The sequence below is a fragment of the Dicentrarchus labrax genome, unplaced genomic scaffold (assembly GCF_905237075.1).
Source record: "Dicentrarchus labrax unplaced genomic scaffold, dlabrax2021, whole genome shotgun sequence".
Taxonomy (NCBI): Eukaryota; Metazoa; Chordata; class Actinopteri; family Moronidae; genus Dicentrarchus; species Dicentrarchus labrax.
This window is the reverse complement of record NW_026136718.1, coordinates 6184944-6212794: the sequence shown is the minus strand read 5'-3', so window position 1 is coordinate 6212794 and position 27851 is coordinate 6184944. Positions and strand designations below refer to the sequence as shown.

Here is a 27851-nt window from a genome sequence, read left to right as displayed (position 1 = left end):
CGTGTTTTCTGATTTGCCGTTGTGTTTTCTCTTTTTGTGTTGTGTTTTCTGATTTGCCGTTGTGATTTGCACCTCAGGGCCACCGTAATCTATCTATCTATCTATCTATCATGAATGGGTTTAAAACGCTCAGCATACATGCTTCTATTCTGAAAATCCCCAACAGGAAGCAGCTCTCCACCGTCGCTTCCGTTAAACTCGCAGCTTTGCCTCCAGCAGCCCCCTCTCTCTCTCTCTCCCTCTCTCTCTCTCCATCCTCCCACAACATAACACTGAATCACAACACAATGGGGCTGTAATGTGAGCGACGGCCGAGCCCGGAGCATCTTCTCGCCACTCCAGAATCTGTGTATGGATTTAATGATGATGAAAAAGAAGAAGTTTAAGTTCAAGGTGGATTTCGAGCTGGACGAGCTCTCCTCGGTGCCCTTCGTCAACGGTGTCCTCTTCTGTAAAGTCCGACTGCTGGACGGCGGGTTCTCCGAGGAGTCTTCTCGGTGAGGATGTTCGGTCTTAATCCAGTTCGTTAAAACGTTAAACTTCGTCTTCTTTAACTAAACTAACCTTCAGTAAGCCGAGCTCGGCTGCAAAACGCTGCTAGCTCAGCAGCTAACAGGCTACACGACTAGAAACGAGCTCAGTGGTAATGGTGTTTGTTTTTGTTTGTTTTTAGGTTGTGTATATATATATATCGTATATCAAAACAAACACAGGGGCATAAATGTGGCAGATACAAGCTACAGACTAAAATCTGTGCAGAAATCTTTCGTGTTCGAGGCGACATCTGGTTGCATTTCACATTTAAATCAGCTGAGCTGTCACATAAATATAAAAAAAACCTCCTCAGTGTACTGCTGCTCGATCAATAACAGTCACTTATGGTCATTGCCTCCCTGTTTGGTCATAAAGTTATCATTGATAGTAGGTGGAAGGTGTCTGTTATTGATCAGGACAGTGCATGGTTGTAAATCTGTAGACGTCTTTGTGCATTAAAGCAATGTGCCAAATCATTTCTGTCTTATTGTTGGAAGTATTTTTTATTTTTCTATGTGAGTGAAACTAGGTCAACTCAAAGTGTAATTGTAATTTTGCTGCCTCATTATTTTAGCTTTGAGATACCAACCTAAGGTCCACAGCAGTGTCATGATACTGCTGTTATTGGTGTCTTATCACCGCTTGCTGACAGTTTTTTTAATCAGTGTTTGATTTATAAAAATATTATTAAAAATGCCCATTACAATTTCCCAAGGTAATGTCTCCATATTGCTTTTTTTGTCCAAAAAAACACACCCAAAACCCTTAAAACCCAAATATATTTAATGTACTATTACATAAAGACAAATAAAAGCAAATAAGAAGCTGGAACAAGGTAATTTTTGCCTTTTTTTAACTGTATAATAGTTACCGATTGATTTCCTGTTGATCGAGCAACCATCTAATAATTCCAGCTATTAAACGATATTAAATGTATTATTAAATATTCACATTTGGAATGAGAGCCGAGGCTGGCACCGGTGGCGTTTTAAGTGTAAAAAATGTATTTTAAGAATGAATCAATAAGTAGATTAATTTCTGTCGAGAGTAGAACTGATTCATTAACGTCCCGCGTAGCTGAGTGGACAAAGTCACCATGTTTGTGATCAGCTCTAGAGTACAGTTTATGTTTACACTGGTGTGGTTGTCAAAGGGAACTAGAAGATGGGATAACAAGTAATTGGCCATGACAGGATATCACTCTATACTTAATATTCAGAGCCACCCTCAGTCCACAGCAGCGTCGTGATAATTGTGTTATTGCTGTCAAGTTGAGACAATCCAAGGCAGACCCTCCTCTCTGTATCATAATTTATACTGGCTTCTAACATTGGACTAAAAAAAAAGCATTTGTTTTGGAGTGAGACTGTAGAGATTAGATGGCTTCAGTCAGATTATATAACAAGCCCTCTGTTTGTTCTACAGTAAGTAGCTCTTACAAAAATGGCTAAATAGAAAGGCCCGGTGTGTTGGACTTTGTGAATCAAGATGCTCCTCAGGTAGAGAAACTGTTTAACCCCATAACCCAGACAGTTGAGATTCTAATTATAACATCCTGTTCTGGCTCTGAAAAGTTTTGAGCGTGAGCGTCATCTGCTCTGCAGCAGTTTTAATTTGTTAGACTCCCAAACTATATTTCCTCTGACGCTGTTTTGAGTCATCCCAACTGTAACTGTAAAGGAAATGAGGATTGTTGTTTTATGAGCCTTTTCTTTCCCTTTGCTGTGGCTTGTCACCAGGTGTGCGCTATTGTTTCCGCCCAAAATACGTTTTTTTTCTTGTTACACAAGTGCACTTTTTTAAAAAGGAGAGCAGCTGTAGTTTAACAAGATATCTGAGCCATGTATACAGATTAGTGAGACGACTTCCGCTTGTGCTTAAGAACAGACTTGCACACACTCACTAATAGTATTCTGCTTTGCTGAGGAGTGCCGTGAGTTGCAGTACATGCAATCTAGCAAGAATTCCCAAAGCACACGGTGTCCAGCTGGCTGGGAGTTCCCTCTCCGACTCTGGGAGTTCACTCTCGGAAATGTATCAACCTCAGGATGAAGTCAGCGTTTGTAAAACATTGGTCACGCATCCTCTGCTTCTTATTTATAGCGAGGGATGCAAATGCACAACACGGGCCTGTTTATTCAGTCAGTCTTTACCATCTTAACAAAGGATCTGCACACACTGTTAATGGTTTAAGTCTTATGTCATATACACTCAGTCTATATTCCTCAGCCATTGTCTCCTTTTTGTCACCGTTGCAGATGCAAGCCCCTATCAGTTTTTCACTTGTTGCATCGTTGTAATTTGTTCTTTATTAGAGAGGAAAGCCGTTTGCTCGGCTTGTATTCAAATCCAGCAAAGTCGATGAAAATGAATGGCATGTGGGCTGACTTAACAGACGGGAGTTGGTTAGGTGAGTGGGAGAGGAGAGGATGCCACTGAAAGAGAGGCCATCTGGGGTATCGTAATGCTGCCCACGCATACACGCTCGTTTCTCTTTCACTTCATCTCATCCTTTCACTGAGAGTAGGCTACACCTCAGTCTCATTTTAACCTCTAGTTAACTTTGTCTATTCCTCTCATGCAAAAAAAAAAAAAACGAGCTATACCTGCTGCCGTAACCTTTGGATAGAAGAGTCAAGTGAGTCAAAAGGTGAAAACGGGACTGTAATCAATTAGCTTGTTTATTAAGTGGCCAGAAAAATCTGAGGCTAAGCACTTAAGCTTGTATTGGCAGCTGAATCCTTAGCCTTAAGCAGGGAGGATTATTAATCCAGTAGTCATTCAACATAAGTGATTTTTTATTGTTATGTAATATTGATATTAAAATGAATGAAATGAAGTTGTGCTGCCACAGGAATGTTGTCAGGGTTGCACGTGACAAAACAGTGAATCAGTGGATTTAAATTGATGAAAAACAATCATCTCTGTCAAAAAACATTGTTTTTTTTAATGCAGTTTGTATGATTGTGAATAATGCTGCATGAGTGGGTTTGGGTGTTGCTCGAAGAATAATTTATAATACAGTAATTTTACAGTAAAGTATTTTTAATAACCTACCTAACGTTCACAAATGTTAAATATGGTGCTGAAGCAACCGTACACAACTTCTCCTAAATACAATAAAGTCCAAAAATATCATTATATCTGGTACTACCTGATCAAAGAATAAATAAACAAGATTACAAAACTGTGTTTTACTGTAATACGCTGTCTCTGCCAGTTACAGTATATGATGCATTATGATTCTGGTACAGAGCCAAATCCGGGGTTATAATGTGAGCAAGGACATGAACCAGCTTTTCAGTACAGAGACATGTTCAACTGATTGAGCTACGAGGGGGATGCAATCCCAGATCCCACCAGTGTTTGCACCAATCTCTACTCATGTATATCTGTAAGCATTATCTGAAACATTATTGGATTATAACAGCCAATTGTAAATAATGCCTTTGAGATCCTAATGTGCAGCCTATGCACAAGAAATGCATTATATCTGACCTTACAGAGTGCTTAGAGATGGTCTAAGTCTTTGTGACTTCCTCTTACAGGGAGCCAGTGCAGGCCAACTGTGTACGATGGAGGAAACGGTTCTCTTTCCCCTGCAAGATGAGTGCCAATGCAGGCACAGGTGTACTGGACCCTTGTGTGTGTCGTGTGTCTGTCAGAAAGGTACAGTATGTGGCTACTGAGGCTCCAGATTTCATGCTGCAGATGTAGATATACCTACATAGTGGTGTGAGCCATAATCTGATGTTTTGCATGTGAACATACAAGGTTTAAGGTTATGCATCAGGCGAGGGTTTTATGCAAAAATAAAGGCTATTGTTCATGTCAGTGCAAGAAAAACAAGCTGCAGTAAAGATCAGAGGCTGAGCCTTGCTAACAGAATTGCTGTATCTGGGTTAAATTCTCATATTGGTTACGTAGACTTTTATATAGCAAATTGAAACTTGAGAGTGAAATGTGAACTGCAGCAGTCAGCAAGCACAGCATTCTGAAAAAAAAAACCAGACTCATCGCTGTGAAATATTTTTTTGCCACTCATCCTTTTGCTATCCTTTAGCCTTTAACATGAGTCTGCTCTGTGCTCTATTTGTTTAATCATGTAGGATAAAGCACTAATAACAAGGAAATATGTAAGCCTTCCTGGTAAAATGTATCTGCAAGCTATCTCTGGTGTGCCCTGCCTTCTTAGTTTTAGGACATCAAGCATGTCAAGTACCCAGAAAACCATGAAAACCTTTGTTATTTGTCCTTCACTGGTGGCTCCCTGTAGCAGTGTTTTGGTATTTAACTGTAACATTGCAATGTATTGCCTCTCACTATCATTTAGAGTTATTTAGAGTTAGTGTTACATTTTAATTTTTTGCTGATGGCAAGTAGACTATTTACAATATTTTATTACTACAGTTTACCAGACCAGTATTAAATTCATAAGCTGATGTATCTCATTAGCAAAAATGAAGCAAAAACATTTAATTAAACTTTATTTCCCAATCCAAGTATTTGGAACTCAAATTAATAAATCTCAAACACACTTGACGGACGGGCGGATGATCTCCAATGTAATGTTTTCATAGTTTAATCATGAATAAATAAAGCACGACATTAAGATTTGAAACTCTTTTGTGTTGTTAATGTTAATTAAATGTCTATGGCTCTCTTTCCCAGGAGCTGAAAGGTGGGAAAGCATATGCAAAGGTAATTCCTCACATACTTACGTTGTCCAACCCCCATCCCCTAACCCAGCCGCCAGGTCACCTAGATTTACAGTAATCAGCCATATTTATGTAGAAAGCCCATGTGAGCCCATAGCAAACAGATGGCCTTCACTGCCTGCAGGTCGGCTCACTATGTCCCTCTTTCAAAGTAATTATTTACTGAACAAGTGAAGGTTCTAGATTAGATAAGAGTATAAGATAAGAATATAGATATGTTTTTTCCCCCCATAAATATTAAAATTGCAGAAGAAAAACTGTTTCTTTTATGTCCTCATTGTCATTTTACATCCAGAGATTGTCACAGTGCTGACTTGGCAAAACATCGGTCTCCTGGGAGAAAACAAAGTTCACTGAATGTCATTCTTTCTCCTTCAGCTTGGTTTTGCCGATCTGAATTTAGCAGAGTTTGCCGGCTCAGGGAATACAACCCGCAGATGTCTGCTGGAAGGCTACGATACCAAAAATACCCGCCAGGATAACTCCATTCTCAAGGTAACACGAAGCTTCGCTAAAGCAGCCACACCAGTCTGATTTGACTGCTTTAGGAGGTTACCTTAGTGTTATGAATACAAGCTTGGTATTTCTCTCAACTCCGAACTAAACATGGAAAAAGGTATGTGCATAAATGTTTTAGGATTGCTTACAACAACTGTGGCTAGGTAGTCCATTGGACTGTAGCCAGAATGACCTTTGGAGAAGAAGAGCGGTGTTAACTGTGGAAAATAACTGGCAACCACAGCCGTTATCTGCTTTATTTCATGAAGAATAAAACAATAATGATCAGTTGGTTGGTCTACAGTTCTCCAGTGACTTTGCATTTTTGTACAACTGTGCTCGACCCAAAACACCTTTCCTTTTAAACTATGGAAGCGTTGAATGCAAGTCAAACCTGAATCAATGAACACGTCTCCTCTCTTTTCACAGGTGATCATCAGTACGCAGCTCATGTCAGGGGATCCCTGTTTTAAAACGTAAGTTAAAGTAATATGTGTTGCTAAATCTGCTTTGGTCTGCAGTTCATGCTGTATTAGGTCAGTCAGGGTCAGTGTCTTTGAGATGCTTAACCATACGATTCCAGTTGGATTAGAAAACTGTTTGGTTGAACATGTTTTTTGAACTAAGCCTTTGAATCAAACTATTCTCGTGCTTGTGCTCGACAGCGAACCTGCCCGGATTTGGACATTAACAATCCCCTTGAGAAACCAACAGCAACCCACAGACCTGACCAGACTGTCATTTAAAAACTTAATCCTCTTTATACAGAACAGCCGTAGCATAAGCACCAGTGTGTCAGTTACTTTTCTGTCTTTATAGATTCTTTTTTAAATGTTCTGTAGGTAGGGTTAGATAGTTAAGGCGCATACATATATATCCACAATGTTCACGTTCGATGCCTGGCCAGCAGGCCTTTGTTACATGTCATACCCCTCTTTTTTTTTTTTTTTTCCTGTTTTTCTACTACCACTGACAAACAAACGCAACAATACTGAACAAAAACTTCTGTATCAAAATTATGACATCTTACTAGGTGCTGACTACATTTATTTTGGAGCTGTTCCAAGAATCCTGCTGTGCTGCTGTAGGTGTGTCAGACGTCTGTCAGCGCTGTGTTTGGTCAGGCTTGGGAAAGTTTCATGGGAACCAAACAATACAGAATTATGCAAGCTTTAATAACGTTGTTAGCTAATCATTTTCCCATGTCAGAAGCTCTGATTGATTTCATCCTGTAAGTAACATACTATAAGTGGTTGTAGTGGTACTATTAGAAATATACTTTAAAGTGAATGTGTCACATAAATTCCAACAGAGAGAGAAATGCTGCTTTACCCGAGGGCAGAATTTGACCTAAAAATTATTCAGTAGCCTTTATGTTTTTCCCAAAAGCTGCATCTTTCTTTATTTCAGTATGATGTAAATACTGAGTATCTACAGTACTGTATATTCACATTTAGCCTTAGTGGAATGCTATTCTGAATGCTGATATTTTACCTAACTTTAAGGGCTTTCCTTTGATTAATCGTAATGTTTTGATCCCGTTTCCCCCCATTTCTCCACGCTTTTGTCTTTATTTATTCATTTATTTTCTCAAGAACAAGTTGAATAATTAACACAGTGAAATATGAGGAAGGAGAAAAAGGTCTTATTGTCTTTTTCCTGTCATCAGGCCCCCCTCTACAGCCACAGTGATCGGGATCCAGGGTGATGGAGAGAGCCTGCTGGAGGAGAGGAGGGGAGGGGACTCACAGAAAGGCTGTTCTGGTGAGACCAATCACGCCACATTACACTCCTCTGCTTTGCTTAGTCATCTCATTGGCTTTTCCAAACATTTACAGACACTTGATAGAGCACACTTTAGCCACCCCATTGTGTGCTGAGCCAGTAGGTTTTGAGATTTGTTCCGCTTTTATGTCTCTGTTGTTATATTTATCTAATAGATACTGTAACATCCTTGCAGTTTTCTGATCTGCCCTCTTTGGCTATGTTAAGCTCCTGCTAATGGGTGTTAGATTTACAGTGGAATGACATGTTAATTAATATGGACACATCTCTAATAACTTTAAGGAAAGCTAAAATATTTCCCTTAACATTGCGTGAGTAGAGTTGCTCAACATCACCTCATTGTTCTCATTATTGTAACTTTAATTTCCGTTGTAAGTGGCTGTGTAGATAGCAGATTTAACCAGTGCTGATGAAAACAAAATGATAGATTTAAACTAACCTAATAATCTTAGTTATTTTAGTTCTAGCTAAGCAGTTCATTGCTTTATCGCTTTGTTGTTTACAGCAAGCATAGCTTACAAAACTATATCATAACCTCTGATTTACCTGCCTGCTCCTCCACAATCCATCCTGGTGTCCCTGCAGTGGCAATGCTGAAGCCACATCAGCCCTTGCTGGCAATACAAACCGACCAGTGCCTGCTGCCGTTTTACATTATTTAAAAGTTTAGCAACTTCAGTAGCATCTACACTGAAGTGCAAGACCCCCTTTTTTGTTGGCATACAGTATCACTTAGGTACATTTATTGGAAGAGTTGCAGGTGACAGATGCGTATTGCAGGTCACACCTCAAACACATCAAGATCAGCGTTTACAATGCTGTCCTGTCGTATTGAAAAGCACTCATGCATCACATGCTGTGATCACAGTGTAGGTAACTAGTTTTAACATACAACTGTAATTTATCTCCCATCCAGCACTGTGAAAATATTTCTCTTGCAGCTGCCCCGTTCTGCTACATTTCACTCCTGTTTCACCCCCTCTCTCTTGTTCTGTGTGTATTCATGTGTGAACACATCGCAGTGTTGAATGCTTGTTCCTCCTGGAAGCTTCAGAGTGTAGTGCAGCTCTTCCATGTATAATTTAAACTAGTTCTCTTTTAGATTAGCAACAATCTGCTCATACCCTGTGGGCTCTTACATGGTTAAAAATAGGACTGTGTGCATGTCTGTCTGGGGGTTGTGTGTTTGCATGTGCACACCTCGTGTGTATTCATCTGCTGAATACGATTTTTTCATAAACGTGACCATGTCTTGGCTTTATATGTTTGCGGTGTGCAGGTGTGTTTCGTGTGTGTGTGTGAGCAGTATCACTTCAAGCGGGAGGTTTGGTAAATTATGAGCAATTATGGTTCATCATTTTGTTGATAGACTTTCGTTATAATATATTAATGTATGCTTATCATCTGAGACAAGTGGGACGAATAATGTCTTGAGATATTGTGTAATCCTTGGATGCATTCCTCTTTGTAACCTACAAGCTTCTATAAGTGGGTCAAAAATGACCTGTATTAGAAAGATAATCTGTAGATTGTGTTTATAGAGTAAATGCCGTCTTAAATTTTGCACAAATTAATTATTTAAATTCTAAACAAGATTTGTAATGTTCATTTACAAAAAAAAAATGTACTTCACTACTTGTTTCTGGCTGTGAGCATTGCATACTGGTTTATTTACACCAAAGTAAACTATTGTGTGACTTATTTTCACTTGAGGAATACAGGATTTTTGACTAATCCCTGGAATATGACGTGTTGAAATATTTACATCACCAAAATACTGAGGGGGAAAGAGTTGCCGGGTCATTTTTGGCCCACCTCAGCATTCATATTTTTTGAAAATATGTCTATTTTGTGTTACTGAGGCAGAGGCCTTTCCTTCCTTTCCTGCAGACATTTGAACTCTGAGCTGTTTTGCTTCCTGGCAGCTCAGCCTTTTGTCAGTTTGGCCTGACATTAAAATGGTGGCACACATGTTCATGTTGCTGCACGTGTTTTAAAAAGGCTAAAACTAAAGACACGTTGTTCCTTCTCAGCTGCCAAAAATGTCCTATAACTTTGCTTTTTGGGGGTTATATTTTTCTATATTTTGGGGTCAGATATTGAGTATTGCACCTGATTTCCATTAGACTGCAGAAGCACCTGAGCTCGGATGCTGTTATTGTGGGCAAAATATTGTAATGGCATAGAATAAGGAGTTAACCTGTGATTCCCAGCCATTATTCTAAATGTGTTTATTTTCGCCACGACCCAAGCAGAGCTACTGCTGTTTCCAGATACTTGCCAACATTTGCTCATTAACTCAGGGATGCTGAACTAAAGGATAGCGTGTGGGAGGCAGAAAGTCGTTTTTGTTGTTGTTGTAACTGTTGTCTGTTGGCAGAAATATGCTACAAACAACAGCCAGTAACACAATTGTATACAAATATAGATAATTAGTCTACATGTAAAAAGACAGATACAGTCCAGATCCCATTTATACAAACAGGAGCTTTATAGAGTATCTGTCTAATCTGCAAAGAAGAAAACAGTGTATTCACATGTATGATTGACTATTTACAAAAGGGACATGTTGTGCAGAGTGATGACGCATTTTCCAAGTTTTTACTGTGTTGTTGTTTTAATTTTGATTGATGTTTGACAGTCGGCCACCAATCTTTCACTTCAGACACGCACTGAATCTCTTTTTTCAGCTATTCCTGCATTCATTCACAAAAACACCATCTATATCACACACAAAAACTGGGGTGTTGAGCTGAGAATGAGCCATGGTGAGAACACAGCTTGAGCCTCAACAGGTTTCATGCTTATTTGCCACCAGTGTCTCTGACTATACTGCTGTACATGTAGGGATTTACTTAGATCATGGCAGATTGTTGGTGTATTTCGAGCTTTCAGGCCTTCGTCATACCCCATTTGTCTTTTCTTCTGTTCTTTCTGATCTAGCAGAGAGTCGAGAAGGGAAGTGTCCTGTTGTTTCTGATGAGCTTGGGGGCTGCGGTCACTCCCGAACGTCCAGCTACGCCAGCCAACAGTCCAAACTCTCAGGTAAGGGCATCCCACACTGCATGATGTTGAACTGAGAAAATCCTTTGACTGAGGAGAAGTGATTAAATTATTTGCCAGTGACACACCATCAGAGCAGTTCAAACTTGAGGCTCGAGTTTCCATTACAGGCAGATCAAATGACTGTAATAAAAGAACAGAGGAAGTAGAGAGATGGACTGAGAACAGCTCTAATGGCCCTCTGAATGTGAAAGTGTATTTCCTGCCATTGATAGATTTATTTGAACGTCATGTTCATGTGGAAGTTTGCTCTTCCATGGCTGTAAACAGATGCCCTGAGATGTGTCTCGCTTGAAATGGCTTCCTGCAGATATGAAGAGCACGTGAGTGTGTGGGTGTCCCTGCGATTCTACCAAACCGCTAAATCTTTTAACACCCCGCAAGTTGCAAAATCTGCTCGACAGCACAGCAAAATGGGTTTTGCGAGAGAAAAAAAATAAGATTTATTTAGTTTATTAACATTAACATTCATTGATTTATGAATTAAACGTTAATTTTGATGTTGGGTGGTAAATCTGTATCTTCTTCTACATGTGTCTTCCATTAGTAAAGCCATTATTGGACTGCATATGTGCATATATCAAACTGATCCTCTGTCATTAATGTTTAAATGCAAATTAGACCACTGGTGCTATTACTACATTAATGTGTAATATTATGAATGCATCTCAGTAGCAGATGGTTGGAATTTCTTGAATGCTACAACACACCTGTGCAGGGTTTCTCAGGCCACACAGTTACTTAACATTACTGACAAATCACTTGCATTAACCTTGTGAAATTGTAAAATGGTGAATGGCAGCATTTATATAGTGCTTTTATCCAAAGCACTAAGCCATGCATAGTGCTGGCCTGAATATCAGGAGCAATGGGGTTGGTTGTCTTGTCCAAAGGATCTTCAACACATGGACAGGATCCTGAGCCACAGCCCCCACAAGAGCGGCTGGTCAAAGATCAGTTTTTACTGACTTTTAGAGAGGAAACATATGATTTAATCCGAAGATGTCACCCCAAAGGTTACTTTAAAACATTTGAAATGGCAAAGTAACCCAAAAAAATCATATTTTATGAAACTACTGTCCATCTGTCTCAGGTTACAGCACAGGTCACTCCCGCTCCTCCAGCATGTCAGAGTTCAGCCACCGGAGAAATCATTCAGTGGGCAGCGCCTCAACGGGCATCGGCAGCATCCCAGAGCCCAGTGAGGACCGGGACAGAGAGTCCAGACCCTGTCCTGCTCTACCGGAACACCCAGCCCCCACTGCCACCACTGGCAACCCAGCGGGTACACCAGTACGGAGCGCCTCATCCTGCGAACGACTCAACAGGTGAATCTCAATTTATTTGGCAAGTAGGGAGCACAAGGAAATGTAATTTATGAAAAGTACATACAGATGTGATCATTGTCATAGTCTTATTTAATGAGGAGAAAGCAGTGAGTTAAACATGGTAGCCTCTTTTTATTGTAGGTAATGAGTACAGAATAGAGTAGCAGTAAGTCATTTTAGAGAAGTTAACAAACTTGAGTCATAATCACACCTGAGACCTGTGTCGCACTTGAGGAAGCAGCAGTCATGCAGAAAGAGGCTGTGAGGCAATGCAGCGGAAGAGTATCTGTGGTTTCATTATGTGGTGTCAATAGACGCTCATGGTATTTATAAAAAATATTAGTCATTGTGTCTGGGGGTCTAAAAATTGTCCAGCTATGAATCAAGCTTCTCAAACTCAAGACGGGGGATGGCTTTACGTACTTACTTATGGCTGAAGGGGCACTTTATATTTTATCCTGTAGTTCTCACGTCATTATTACCTCAGACACTGCAGCATCTTTAACTTTATCAAGATATTAATGTTCAGGTTTTTTTCCCCAAGGAGAACTACAACATTTTGAGACATTATCTTTTTTGTTTTCTTGCCGAGAGTTAGATGAGAAAATCGATACCACTCTCGTATCCGTATATGTAAATATGAAACAACCACTAGCAACATGAGTGGTTGCCTGGTAACCTCACGAAAACAATAAAACTCCAGGAAGTAACTGCACCAGCAAGGAAATAGTCTGGTGCATACCCCCCACCCCCCAATAAAACCACAATGTTTCACTCTTTGTTTGGATGAAACAAATGAGATACGTGTTCATTAGTGTGCTGGTGTGCGAATTACGTTACCTTCAGACTAGGACAGGCTAGGTTCTCGTCTGACTTAAGCTAACCAGCTGCAGGCTGTATCTTCATATTTACCTACAGACCTGAAAGAGGAACTGATCTTCTCAACCAAATCTCGGCAAGAATAAGTGTTCCTTTAATCATCCTGGGTTGTGTCAGAAGACTGCTCAAATAATGTAAATTATGATAAATGTAATTGCCAAGCTGACCATAGTTTCTAATGTTAGTGGCAAAATAAGTGTGATTTAAAATAAAAAAAACAGCAACAACAAGCTTTTCAGTAAGCAGTATGGAGACTCAGTGGTAAAAAAATGAAAGTACTACTGTATCAGCAGCAGTAAGTGGCACTGGCAAGTGCGTGGCTGCTACCATAAACATGTTTGGTGACCATGTGTCAACTTAAAACAGGAATCCTTTCCAGCTACTTAGATGAAACCCTTCAGCTCACTGGTTGAACACACCCCTGCTTAGCACTTAACTTAAAACAGTATGGGGAAAAAAACAACATCATCAGTTTGCAGTGGAAGCCATTAGTGGTCAAAACACAAAATGACTCTCCTTTATCCTCCACTCAAGACACCCGGTGAAGCAGGACTCCATGGAGTCTCAGCTAAAGAGAATGGACGACACGCGGGTGGACGCTGACGATGTTGTGGAAAAGATTCTCCAGAGTCAAGACTTTACACCCAGCCTACTCGACTCCAGTGCTGAAGGTATGCTACACAACCACAGTAAGCTGTCTTTAGAAGTATCAGAATCGCTGTACCTGCAGCAGGTTTTATTCTTTGGGGTGTTAAAGTCGTGCATGTTCCCAGAAAGATTTCCCCCCTCTTATAACATCTCTTCAAGGAAAGATAATAATAAAATAATGGATTATTTGACTGACAGGATTCCCATTAGAAACAGTTTTCATTTATAAAGTTACAATGCCAAGAATTTGCCGGTTCCATCGTCTCCAATGTGAGCATTTGCTGCTTTTATATCACTGTAAATGGAATAGCTTTGAGTTTTTGACTGTTGGAGATGTTGGCTTGTGCTCTGGGAGAATTTGTGATCAGGACTGTTATGTATCTATCTATCTATCTATCTATCCATCTATATATATATATATAATAAATGGACTACAATCCTTAAAGATTTTCCATTTATAATTATATAAAACAAAAAAAGACCTTAGAGGAATCTAATATCAGCAAATTTTGACTGAAAATTGACTCAAACGCTATAGATTATCAAAACATTTCAGCTCTACAATTAACCAAAAACATGGGAGTATTAGTGCATGTTATGCACAGCTACTTTGCATAACACAGTAATTAACTCGACGGTATTGTGTTACCCCACGAGTCTATCTGTACTTTGAGGAGTAGGGCATTGTTTTTCATTCCAAGGTCTCATCTAGCTCAAAGCTAGAAAAAGAAAGCTGCTGTCAATACATGATTATTTTTAGATTGCCTAGCAACTGGCTGCTCCTCATGACAAGAATTATCCAGGAGCTCTCTGTACTGACCAAATGTTACTACAACTGTGTCTGTTTCAGAGGAAGGCCTGCGTCTGTTTGTTGGCCCTGGGGGAAGTACAGCCCTCGGAAGCCATCATCTTCCCACCAGGTGAGACAGTCACTGGACAATGATTTGCTCTCCGTAGTAGATGGAGAGGTCGGGCGTGGTTATTATTGGCTATTCCAAATTTTCTATAGGATAGGAGTTCACAATAACTGCTGTCTAGGAGGATGTTTATTTTAATGTTTCAGCTTTTATTGCAGCAATGCCTCTAGGGATGGCAATATCAGTCCGACCACTTTGAGTTAGGGTTAAACAGCTACTGGATGATATTTTGTCCAAAGTTTCTCATGTCCCAACAACAGCATTTATACAGATACAATGTAGATGTAAGTCCGGATCAAGCCACCAAATATCTGCTCTTTGTAATGGTGAGAGTAGTTAAACCATCAAACCACCTTTCTTCAGCAGAAAATCTATGTATGTGGGTATTTAGTACTATTTAAGTACAAAGTATATATGCTATAAATATTGTAATTTAATTTAGCTATTTGTTAATCTGTAGTTTGGAGTATTGATAACGTATGTATTTAAATAGAGACCTGGTTTTGTGCAGACATATTTTAACAAAAAAAAAAGGGAATGATCTGCATTCAACTCTACTGTATGATACATGAGGCAGTTATTCCATTGGGTTGCTAAATTTTCTGTTCTTGTCATCCCAGGGTTGGTGCTGGAGCGTACGAGCAGGTGGTGATAAAACGTTAGACCTGCAGTCTATCAGAGGTGGACTGACACTGCTTACATCAAAAAACAAAAAATAATGGATGCAAGGCTGTGTCCATTTCAATCTGCATTCCTACAGGACACACATTACCTGATCAGCACAGTGTCTGACCTGATCACTCGGTGAGCAGTTGACGTTACAACAGTGCCCTCCTGCGTTCATATCTCCTACATGACACTGCAGCTCCCTGATTTTAAAGAGCGAGAGGTACACAGCTATCAACTCGGTGTAAACATACAGATGTGAATTAAGGGAAATGACACATTGACCAGATTGTTCCAAACAAACTGAAACTGTCAACTCTTCATTTTCTGGGTGTATGCGCATCTTTTTGAGGTCAACGCTGTGACTCTGCACCCAAACACGCTCGATTTAAACCGTTAGAAACTGGAAGAAAACATTATCTCTAACGTAGGACAAAAGGACGAGCGCCGTGTGCGCATCATCAGAACGAACTGCACTCTACACTGAAGAGGAGTATGCGATGCGTTTTCAATACATTCCCTTTGTCTCTCTGTGTTTGTTTTGGACTTCCTTCTCAAGTGGGACGTTAAAATTAATATTTGCCTATAAGCTGCTAAAAAGCTGTAGTCGTTGGCACTCTGTGAAGGCCATGGGTGTTTTTGAAGGAGAATATTTTACTACGTGGACGAGGCATCAGACTTGAGCTATTTGACGTGTGAACGTGGACGGTGTGTGAATGTATGTGTATGTGGTTAAGACCACTTTTATTAATTAGTAACAGTTATCCTGTTATCTTCGAGTGGAGGGATGTGACATGATCTCCCTTAAGGAATACTATATTTGTATTTGCGAAATGGGAGAACATGACAACTTGCTTACTTGATTTCGTAGGAGGTCCTTGTTCTTATTTGTTTTGCTGCTGAGGATTGTTTTAGAAAATCCTGCAGTACTAATCTGCTCTACAAGGCGAGTAACAACATAGTTGGTCAAAAATCTAACTTTTTGACATTTTTTGCTGAACTGTATGAAATGTACAATTTTCTTTTTAAAATTTGCATTTACCAGAAATGGGAACTTATTCAAACCACAGTAGCTGCATTCTGGCTTCATATTGTTCCCAACGTTGCAGTAAATACACTTTGTTTTGGGCTCTACAAGCTGTTATGACATTGACGGCACTCTGTCACTGAAAGGCAGCCAGACCTAACGCAAAAGTGTTATATCAAGTGAAAGGTAGATGGTGAGATGCCTTAGCTAAACTTAACTAAAATTTACTTACAGATTTTTCCTATGGTATAAAAAAAATATCCATTTTTATGAACGGATATCTTGGTAATTCAGTTTTTTATTCCATATAACTAAAAAGCAGTCGTTCAATCCAATCGTAAGAGACAATAACCTAGCTAACCCCTGCTAAGGGTAACTATCTTAGCAGATTTCAGCAAAATCCATCTATGCTTTTAACTCAAATTCACGTGCTTTGCTATGATTAAGCTCAAATCACATATTTTAAAAAGGTATTAGATTGTACATTAAAGTATGTGTATCATTTTTTATTAATTTCAATATAAATGTATTAATAGATATAAAGACATCCAGGAAAACAGATACATTTAACTCCTATAATCGAGACTAGAAATAATCAAAATAAAGTTTATTTTCTTAAAACTAGTTTAAAAAGGACAAGAAAGCTGAAAGAACACTTACAAACTGTGTATACCCCTTCAAATCCCTAAAGATTATCCAAAGGTAGAATGCAGTTTTTTTGTTTATTTCTTTTTTAGGTATTACGTGAGTCGGCCTAAAAGGTCAAACTGAAGATATTACTTCTGTCTGTCATGCAGTTTTCCAGCCTTTTTCCGCCCTCAAACTTACTGCTTCTGTAAGGTACTGCTCTCTGCCTTTTGTAGAGCAGTAAATACCGACTATAATAGGGGCTTCTATGATGAATATCACTATAGAGGGGCATCTATCTAATGCCCAGCATTTCAGCTACGTATCTATTGTATAACTACGCTTTGCAACTCAACTACATCTCTCTGAGCTGTCCTGTTGACCAGGAAGCTTACATCAGTGAACAAATGGAAGATCCTGTGACGTTACAACGATTTCATTTATGTGCAACTGATGCATACTGTAGTTTGTTTCACTTTAGGGATTGTACAGTAAAGGACTAGTTAAGTAATCCACTGCCATGAAGAAAATATTCAACAGCACCTGTCTTTTAAAAAGACCCAGGCTAATAGTTCTGTGTGTGTGTGTGTGTGTATATCTCCTAACATCAAATCAAACTATTGGAACTGAGAACAGTCTTAAAACCAGTCTAATAACCGACACAATCAATACACGATTAGTGCTACAAATAGAAATCTAACAATATAAATCTGCTGAGAGTTTTGAAATCCTGATAGTGGCATGCATGTTGACTATTTGCATTTCTAGCCTAATAGGAGATTAAGTGCACAATTTCTTCAGTTTATTAGCAAATTAGCCAAAGTACACAACACACTGTTATTACCTGGGAACGGTCAGGCCTATGCATACTGAGGATATTATTACATTATAACTAGTGAAAACAGACTGTACAGTATCTGTAATCTTCTGTCTCCTGTCATAAGCCATAGTAGAGGTAGGATACCTCCTCTTCTAGATAAACTATATTCATGTTATATCAATATCTGCACAAGCGTCATCAGTGTATGGTGTTTTAACTATACGTCAGTGTTATCTGTTTTTATGTTCGTATGTTCTGCATGATTAAGATGTCCTTTTGTTAGCTTGCAGAACTGACACATCTTCATGTTAACCTAATTTGATATTGTGCCATCTGTTATTCTGGATAATTCCACATCGAAGGAACATTTTCGCTCGTCTATTTAGCATGTAGGAAGTCATTCTGTCCTCATAACTTCATGTTAAAAGCAGATATCTGCACAGTGTTCGACGTAACTGTAAGTCAGTGTTCTCGTTTTGTTTGTTTTTATTTTCGGCATGGTTTAAATGTCCGACGTTCAAGTCACATCTAGAGGATATCATCGTCTTTGTTTTGGAATCTTATAGTGCTGATATTGTGCCATATTTTTGCTAAATATTTTATTGTTAGGGACAAAAAAAAGTGTTCTCACTACATAGTTAAGACAGTGTTAAGTGTATGAGTTATGGCTACCAAATATCAACTATTGGAGGTTTTTTGTGTGTTTTTTGGATAAAAATCACTTGTTTTACCTGTGTGATACAGGTATGCTCATCTTGGTACCTAACATGTTGTTACAAACATGGTTTCTTCTCTTCTGTGAAGCTGTTGTCTATATAAAAACTGTAAAATGTATTCTCCTGTTAAGTGATGTTCTGCGCTGTTCTGACACTGTCCAGTGTTTCCTGTTACAGACTTGTTCTTTCAACCAACATTTGCTTTCTTAACAAGTGTACTGGATGCTTCAAATGTGTACCTTGCACTGTTGAATAAAACAGTTAAAAACTTCAACCTGGGTGTAATGTACAACAATCACAATATGAATATATTTTAGAAGCCAATTGATCTTTTTATTTTAACTGATTTGTTTCACACTCAAAAGACAAAGTTTAGTACAACTCATACTGATCAGTAGTCACCAAGGGAAACCATTTGCTCACTCATGAATTCCCTTTAAACAAGTAACCTACTTGTCCCAATATGTATGTTCTAGATCAAATATTTGCCTCCCAGTCCTCCTCTTGCACAGCATTGTGGGAGCACTGGCCGGCCTCTGCATATCCGCTGTCCTCCAAATCATTATGATCCTCTTCTTCAAGGTCTAGAAAGACAAATTAAGTGTCACAACCACAGGAAACCATTCAGTCATCGAATTCATCAGATAAGCAGAAGAGCAGGAAATAAACGTTGCACAGTCAGCTGATGATGCGCTGTTTTCTAGAGCTGAGCTGTGCACAGAGGCGATTGGGGAAATGAAGCTTTCACCACTTAATGTGATGAAGCCATTGAGCTGAGAATGGTTCACCGTTATGAAGCATTTGTGACATCTGCTGGGCAACCCTTGGTATTGCAAATTATTAAGGATTAAATCCAAGAGGTTGATGAAACTGAGTCCGAATGTAAGTGGTGGTTCTTCTGTCGCTGCTATTTGGCTCTGTACACGTTATATTGTAAAAAAGGACCAGGGTCTTCTCACTGATGGTCTTGTTTGCTTATGTAGGTCATACAGAGGCATCAGTATTAAATAGAGAGCGTTTCATAACCACTTAAAAACTCCTTGTAGGTTTAAAATATTTCCATATATGTTCTATGTATCATAGTGCAACCTGTGTTGTAAAGTGACGGAGAAATTACCTTGACTCCTTGAAGCATTTCTTTTCCACTGGTGGAAGTATCTGCACCACTAGAAGTGAACTTTCTTATTGATTTTCGGTTTTGTACATATAACAGACGTAAAATGTACATTAGTACCTTCCTCCTGTACAAGCACGGCAGAGCGGTCCTGGCTCAGTTTAACTTCGGGGTCCTCCATCAGGATATGTCTGAGATTACTCAGACTTCCACTCAGGGCACTGACTTTAGGGCAGCAGGACCACAGCGCAGCCAGAGGTACACACACACACCTACCAGCACACACAAAAGGTGACATCAGGGACTTTTGTTCTTGTCGTCAATTTAAAAACAAGCCATGTAAGCCTGTATGGTTGTACGCTTTGTATTCATGGCAATAAACATTTGATCGCAATAAATATATGGATATGAGACCCTTGTGATCGCTGTGATGCCAAATTTTTAGAAACATTTTTCAAATAAAAAGACCAATAATAACATTCATGGGAGTTTTTTTTTTTTTTTTTTACTGCCTGCTACATAAAAATAGAAATGTGCACAAATATATTTTAAAAATATATAAAAGAATATAGGAGATTGGAAAAAACAGCTAACCTTACAACCTTTTAATTTGTGTGATTATTTTTACTATGGTATACTGATATTTTAGTTTAGTATAAGTTAATAACATGGTAGAGCACAGCCAGTATTTAAAGTACAGATGCTATAAAAAACAAGGCCTGTGTTCGTCCTACAAACTGCCTTCTGACTCACCGTGACCATATGGTTCCTCCTCAACCTCCTCAAAGAAACACACCTGTGCAGTTTTTTAGACTCCTGTTGTCCTTTGCCGTTTGTCCAAAACACCTCTTCATCCTCTCCTTCCTGATCCTCTGACACCACCGGATGTTTCACCTCTGCTCCACATGCAGCTGTGAGGTACGATATATATTTTTTTTAAAAGAGAGACAAGCTTTTCAGTGTGCCGTTTGCCACTTTAAAAAGTTCAAAATATTCCTAGTGGCTTTTTGCTGGCTCCTTTCCTTCAAATAAAAGGTTTCCTTGTGATCAAACCCAAACATCTGCACAACTTCTCAGGAATCTTAACTGCAGGGATGTTCACCTGTCTGTTTCTCTTCCATGTCCACGTGTCGCTCTAACGCTCTGAGACATTCCTCCACTCCTCCCTCAGTCAGGCACAGTGTGTAAGCGTCATCCCTCTCGCCAGTCTTCTCCTCCATCCATCTTCTCTTCAGCTTTTCTGTCCAGTACAACACCTCACTCACCAGGACCCTCCGCAAAATGTTGTTGTCACGCAGGCTGGGGTAGTTTATACTATACAGCTGATATACAAACAAACACAAAGACAAAATCAGAGCACACAAGGATTATAATATATCTCGAGAGCCGGTTATGGTCACTAATCAATAACAGTAAGCCAAATTATTACTTAGCAGGTGTAGAGACATGTGACTTTAAAAACTTTTCTTGCCTTCATAACTTTTACCTCCAGGACTGAGATCAGTCCATTGAATCCATACTCTGACCGGCTAGTTTATTCATCTATAATTAACATTTTACTCTGACTTTGTGTTAATTACAGGTTTCCTCAGTGCCTCAGACTTAGAGTACATATTCAGACTACCAAGACTACAGATGTTGTAGCTGCAGTCACCAGCAGAGGTCGACAAAGGTAATATATTACTTCATGTCCACCACTTACCACCTTCCAATGAAGGAAATCAGGTCTGCTGAGTCAGTGACCTCCTTTAAAAAGGTCCAGTGTGTAATATTTCAGAGGATCTAATTGGCAGAAATGGAAATATAATATTTTTAGGTATGTTTTTATGTGTTTATAATCACCTGAATATAAGAATAGTGTTTTCTTTAGCTTAGAATGAGCCGTTTTTATCTACAGAGTCCTCTTCCACGCCGCCATGTTTCTAGTTTTCTCATTTTTTGGCGAGTTTCAAGGCCACTGTAGTTTCTGCTACAGGCCGGAACGGGAGGGTGAGGCAAAGGTGTTGTAATCTGCAACTACACCACTCAATGCCACTAAATCTTAGACAATGGTCCTTTAAGTCCCTTCCTAAAACATACTTTTATCAGAGAACCTTTCCTGATTTTTACCAAAACTTTTTTTCTTTTTTTTTTTCTGGTTGAATACTTCTTGTTCTTGATTTAGAAAATACAGGTGGCTTTATCATTATATGCTCATGTTAAGTATTTATTTTCCTTCTTGATTAGGTATGTTTTGTCGTTGCTGCTCTCTAAGAGGGAGGCATTCTGGATTTCTTATTGGGCACATTAAGTTCTCAAATAACAGGAATTGTTGGAGAACAATTGGACATTTTGTTACGGGATGGATGTGTTAAAGTCAACTGCAGAACAATTTTCTAATTAGTTTGGGTTATCTGTGGATATTGTTGTAATACATGTTGTGTATTTATGGTCAATGATAATGTTTTGTGTACTTAGTACCTATGGTGATCTATGAGTCAGATGGTTGAATATATGGAAAATGTAAACAACCTTGGACAACCAAAATTGGAGAGTTGTGCAACATGTTAATTTTAATAAATTATTTTAACAACCAACATAAAGTGTCACTGGTTTCTGTCAAATGTGAAAGTTCACACGTTGTTTTAAAACATGATTTTTATACTATTTCTGCCTTTATTTAAAAGTAAAACTAGAGAGAGTAACAGGAAATAATGGAAGAGATAAAGTCGGGGGAACCCATGAATCTCACACATTACAGGCATTTTCAAAAACACTGGGCCAACATGATGCCAGACTCTGCAGTCTATAAAAAAAGTCTACTCACCAGTGTGTATGAAAACACATCATCCGCATCATCACCGAACAACATGTTGCAGTGATCTCTCCCCGCACGTCGGTGAAACACACCAATCTGGGAGCAGAAGCCGACACTCTCCTGCTGGCCTGGCGGCGCCTGTCCAACCCCAGTGAACTCCACCTCATAACCATACTCCAAACACACCTTCAGAGCCCTGAGGAGGGGATGTACGGTTAACAGAACTCTGTGTAAATTAAGGTATATTCAACGACGATGACGCTTTTTTTTTTTTTTTTTTTGCACTGTCCTTAACACTCAACTTTGTGCTGAAAATGGATCTTTAATAAACAACATACCAGGACTGGAACTCTGCTCTGGTCCACTCAAACTTGTGGTCAGAGTGCCTGAAACCTGTCAGTCCAGTGAAAAGGGGGTTGAACTCGGAGTTTGGGGTGCTGACAATAACCGCCACTGGGATCATGTAACCAAACACCACCTCAGAGAAGCACTCCACATCAGCAAGAGTGAGGTGCTCTATGCTGCAGACAGCCAGAGAGACACAGGGGAAACAGAAAGGTGGAAAACCACACAGAAGCATAGAAAGACAAACATTTAGTAAAAGGTATGAAAACTCGAAGACACTGAACCTTTAAGGCCAAACAGCCCCTTACAGCTCTATGCTGGTCACCAGATCAAATCCTCTAAGGCGGACGTCTTTTTGTGTGACTGAGCCCTGGTACAGCTCAACACGCAGCTGATCATAAGTCGGCTGCAGATAGTCAGTTGATATAGGGCCTAATCCATGCCTGAAGGAACATACAAGCAGAGTTAACTCATTATCAATCCGCACACTATTAGTTATAGCAACAACAAAACACACAAGGCGATAGAAGAGTCAAAAGCTCAAGCGATACTCTGATCATCACTTTTTATCTACCGAGCAGGTGAAGAAGAGGTTACTGAAGGCAATTCACTTTTAAATGTTTAACCCAAGTAATCACAGTTTTCTATGAGAAAGGGCGCAAAAATAATTATTGTTTAACATTTAGACTACTCACATTTAAACCTTTATGAAACCAACTCTTTAGATTACATCAAGTTTTAAGAAAAGGTTTCCCAATGTGGCACACTAGTCCAGGCTAATCTAGGCTCTTGGTCAGTTAATTGATTGAATGATAAAAGCACTGGGTGAGCTGAATTAAGTCATTTATCAACCTTTAGTATAGTTATGAGATCATAGTGTGCCACTGTTTTACATTAACGATCATAAGTAAACTTTATTTTGTCTGATGCGCTGTGTGGATATGGTGGTGGGAATTTTAATAGCACTGACCATCAATTAGACTATTTTATGTGACTTTGCATACATCCACAGCAGGGTGTCATTTTTATTTTCATTATTAATTAATCTGTGAAAAATGCTCATCCCATATTCTCTTTATCAAACAGTCATATTTCAAAATATCTTGTTAAATTATCATTTAAAATGTAAACACCCACACCATTTGAGAAGATACAACCAAGAAATATTTGCAATTTGTGCCTGATTCAACAACTGAAAGCATTTTCTGTTGATGGACTAATCGATTAATTAATGGACTAATCTGCCATATTGTGGCATGTTTTGATATCAAAAGGAAGAAAACTCTGCAACTTTAATGTGCATAGACCTTAATTATTAAAGAATCCAGTCATATAAAATGTCTCAACACTAAACCAGGTCACTGTTTAAATACAATTATAAGTAAAATCCATATTTATAGCATATATATTTTGCACTAAAATACTACTAAATACACAGATCTTCAGCTGACAAAAAGTGGTTTCATTTAAGTTGCATTCAACTACTCTCACCATAGCAAACCGAGCAGATACTTGTTGGCATTCAGTATTTCTACATTGTACAATAATAATAATAATAATAATAATAATAACTTTCACTTAAAGAAACTATTAAACCTTTCGATTTTGTGACATTTGCTGGGGTCTTGTCTTACACCACAAGGTCTGCAGGCCAGAGAGTCCCTGCAGCACTACAGTAATTCATCATAATGCTGTTTTTGACACACAGATCACCTGCAGATCTTAAACCACATACATCTTTTTCTTCACTTTGGCACCGTTGATGTCCACTCCGACCAGCAGCTCAACTTCACGGTGAAACTTTAGTTTTTTGAGAAGGCTGCACTCGCTGCACCCCAAGTCCACCACCTGAGGGAGGACAAAGGTGTGTGGAGTAAAACAAATAAATAAATAAATAAATAAATAAATAAATAAAGTTATTAAGACAAAAGAGCCCAAACTGAAGATCTCCTGATTTAAAGCTAACTAGCCTCGTGGCGTTAATTGGCTGGGTGAAAAGTGTGAGCGATCGAACTCAAAACAAACGTTGGCTTTCCAATTAAACAGATCGATATATTTCTCACTGAAACAACAACTACCTTTCTGGGTTTGTTCCTCCGTACAAAATCGATGACAAATTGATGTCTCTGCCTGTGAAGCGACGGGCTGAATATCGGGTCCATCTTTAACGTCGATAACGCCGCCGGACCACAGGGGGCGCTGTTGTTATTGAGCGTTAACGCGGTAATTATTTAATTAAGTATTTATTTGTCTATCTATTGATGTTATTATTATTATGTATCTGGGGTTTTTTTTCCTAATACATTTTAGTCCTTTTCCTTTTTCTGTTTATTTTGTGTATTTATTTTTATTTATACATCTTAATTGAATTAATAAATCTTAAAGTTGTTTTACTTTGTTTAGTCTTTTGTATCTGACTCTGTGTATTGATCCTGCAGTGTTTCCTCACTAGGGTGTGGGTGGGGGGTGGGAGGGTGTTTTAATGTGTTACATTTTGCTTGTATTAAAAGTGCTATAAAAAAAATAAAGTCTCATTGATTGATTGATTGATTGATTGATTCAACCTTAATACTTTTCTATCACTATGGAGTACCCCCGATGAGCCCTGATTAAGAGACGTATTTTATGGATATTTGATGATATATTAAAATTAAATCAAATTAAAACAATAACTATACAGAATACAACGCATTAAATACAGGAAGTTTAATTTTGAGTTGATTATTTCTTGTGAGATTTCTCGAGATTATTGTCCTTTATATTTTTAGGAATATTTATTTTACAATTCTCTGTTTGTGTCATATATATTTTTTCAACTTTTGAATAATCATACATACTCTTTTGAGAAATTCAGTGCTTTATTCTCCATGACTACTTTGGTGGTTCAGCATGGCTGCCTTCATAGGAGAGGTAAAGAATGAAAACGCTCACTATTCCTATTTTCAGGTGATTATACATATTTAATGAAAACATACATGTAAATATTGTATTCCAATCTGTCAATAGATCCTCTTAAATGTTACACACAGGGTCATTAAACCTCATTTTAGATGTTTAAAGTGGTTGTATGTGAGAGCTTACATATGAATTAATAGCCTATAGTTTGTGTTTTGTTTCTTTATGTATTTATTTATTTATTGCCAGTGGCCATGTACATAAATCAACAACAAGAAGACATACTTTGATCAGCTGCACTGCACCACATCCACACAAACTCCCTGTCTGAACTGACAAATGCCTAAGAGAATATGATATTCCCTACACTTAGAAACAACATGTCATTAGGCTACAAGTAATGGGCCATATTGCATCATATTGCATGGCAGCCTGTTCACACCTTGCTAAATAATGATGTCTCAAGCCACGGGGGCATGACTCTGATCAAAGGTGTTAAGAAAACACCTTTTAACACAAACATTGTATAGTTCACTTCATCAAAACATGATGTAATAGTTTGGAAATAGGGACAGTTGTGGTTCCTGAAAACAGTATGTGCTGTTTAGTATTTCAGCTACTATCAAAATTGGGTTTCTAGGCCAAAATCATGGATTAAAGCGAAGGAAGTGGGCAACAGACCATTAACATGACCCAGAAATTTAAGCTTGTGACTTGTATGTATGTAATGAACAATTATCGCCTGCAATAACTGAATTCAATTTATTCTTTGAAGTGTTTTATCAGCAGTCCACCGTGTTGAACCGCCATGTTTCTACAGAAGCCCATTGGGCCTTTCTCTTACACACTCATTCCCCTTTCTCATCCCCCGGTCGTCAAATACTGACACGAGTGGTGTTCAGTTAGGTGCAATCTGCAACTTCAACTCAACTTCAACTTCAACTCTTAAATCCTGCTAAAATATACACACTGGTCCTCTAAGTTACTTCTCTTTCTGGAACTGAAAACACTAAACCCGCTTTCTGAAACAGAGCCCTGTTCTCTACCAATTTATCAACAAAATGATCTTTATTTGCTTGATGCTCCACTATGTCCACCAGTGATCATCATTTTTTTGGTTCTGAGCAGCTAGTGTACAGTGGGTTGCTGAAAACAGCTTCCTGTTGCAGCTAAAAACAACACTGTGAGAGTGACCCGAGACAGTAAAGTTCATAGGCTGTAACACCTTTCAGATGACACAAAGTCATTTAATCCATTGTTTATACAGTGCTGTGAAAAAGTATTTCCCCCCCTTCCTGATTTCTTATTTATTTGCATATTTGTCACACTTAAATGTTTCAGATCATCAGACCAATTTTAATATTAGACAAAGATAACCTGAATAAATACAATTTAAATGATGATTTCATTTATTAAGGGAAAAAAGCTATCCAAACCTACCTGGCCCTATGTGAAAAAGTAATTGACTCCCCTTGTTAAATCATGAATTAACTGTGATTAACCAAATTTTTTGGAAAGCTGAGTTCAATTTCACTAGCCACAACCAGGCCTGATTACTGCCAGACATGCTGAATCAAGAAATCACTTAAATAGAACCTGTCTGACAAAGTGAAGTAGGCTAAAAGATCTAAAAAAAGCAATGCCACGATGTAAAGAAATTTGAGAACAGATGAGAAACAAAATCATTGACATCTATCAGTCTGGAAAGGGTAACAAAGCCATTTGTAAGGCTTTGGGACTCCAGCGAACCATGGTGAGAGCCGTTATCCACAAATGGAGAAAACTTGGAACAGTGGTGAACCTTCCCAGGAGTGGCAGGCCTACCAAAATTACACCAAGAGTGCATCGACGACTGATCCAGGAGGTCACAAAAGAACCCAGAACAACATCTAAAGAACTGCAGGCCTCACTTGCCTTAGTTAAGGTCAGTGTTCATGACTCAACAATAAGAAAGAGACTGGGCAAAAATGGCATCCATGGGAGAGTTCCAAGGCGAAAACCACTGCTGACCAAAAAGAACACAAAGACTCGTCTCACAAAAACATCTTGATGATCCCCAAGACTTTTGGGAAAATATTCTGGACTGACGAGACAAAATCTGAACTTTTTGGAAGGTGTGCATCCCGTTACATCTGGCGTAAAAGTAACGCAGCATTTCATAAAAAGAACATCATACCAACACTCAAACATGGTGGTAGTAGTGTGATGGTGTTGGGCTGCTTTGCTGCTTCAGGACGACTTGCCATGATTAATGGAACCATGAATTCTGCTCTCTACCAGAAAATCCTGAAGGATATTGTCCAACCATCAGTTTGTGACCTTAAGTTCAAGCACACTTGGGTTATGCAGCAGGACAATAATCCGAAACACCCCAGCAGGTCCACCCTCTGAATGGCTTAAAAAAACCCAAATTAAGGTTTTGGAGTGGCCTAGTCAAAGTCCAGACTTAAATTTGATTGAGATGCTGTGGCATG

The 27851-nt window shown here is 38.8% G+C and overlaps 2 protein-coding genes across 3 annotated transcripts; one reads left to right on the top strand and one right to left on the bottom strand.

Moving 5' to 3' along the window:
- The first annotated feature begins 209 nt into the window (after positions 1-209).
- On the top strand, positions 210-18500 carry fam102bb (family with sequence similarity 102 member Bb). Of its 2 annotated transcripts, none has more exons than XM_051376940.1 (11): positions 210-497; positions 4083-4203; positions 5206-5235; positions 5631-5747; positions 6180-6226; positions 7420-7514; positions 10479-10580; positions 11692-11926; positions 13340-13476; positions 14304-14373; positions 14991-18500. In XM_051376940.1, the coding sequence occupies exons 1-11, from the start codon at positions 352-354 to the stop codon at positions 15031-15033; spliced, it is 1143 nt and encodes a 380-aa protein (XP_051232900.1). In that variant the 5' UTR covers positions 210-351; the 3' UTR covers positions 15034-18500. The 2 variants fall into 2 exon arrangements, with proteins under 2 accessions (XP_051232900.1, XP_051232901.1); XM_051376941.1 differs by having other exon boundaries at positions 211-497; positions 10482-10580.
- Positions 18501-18652: 152 nt separating this feature from the next.
- On the bottom strand, positions 18653-24649 carry henmt1 (HEN methyltransferase 1). The gene is made up of 9 exons (XM_051376938.1): positions 24561-24649; positions 24218-24330; positions 22791-22925; positions 22476-22658; positions 22147-22333; positions 20443-20662; positions 20137-20251; positions 19461-19612; positions 18653-18810 (listed from the first exon to the last, which is right to left on the bottom strand). The coding sequence occupies exons 1-9, from the start codon at positions 24642-24644 to the stop codon at positions 18704-18706; spliced, it is 1296 nt and encodes a 431-aa protein (XP_051232898.1). The 5' UTR covers positions 24645-24649; the 3' UTR covers positions 18653-18703.
- Positions 24650-27851: the final 3202 nt, after the last annotated feature.

Coding starts and splice junctions, on each gene's coding strand:
- fam102bb (XM_051376940.1), top strand. CDS start 352: ATGGATTTAATGATGATGAAAAAGAAGAAGTTTAAGTTCAAGGTGGAT. Junction 5,236..5,630: donor GTGGGAAAGCATATGCAAAG/GTAATTCCTCAC, acceptor TTTCTCCTTCAG/CTTGGTTTTGCCGATCTGAA. Junction 14,374..14,990: donor AGCCATCATCTTCCCACCAG/GTGAGACAGTCA, acceptor TTGTCATCCCAG/GGTTGGTGCTGGAGCGTACG.
- henmt1 (XM_051376938.1), bottom strand. CDS start 24,644: ATGGACCCGATATTCAGCCCGTCGCTTCACAGGCAGAGACATCAATTT. Junction 20,663..22,146: donor ATGTGTTTTCATACACACTG/GTGAGTAGACTT, acceptor TTTGTATATCAG/CTGTATAGTATAAACTACCC. Junction 18,811..19,460: donor CGTGCTTGTACAGGAGGAAG/GTACTAATGTAC, acceptor TTGTCTTTCTAG/ACCTTGAAGAAGAGGATCAT.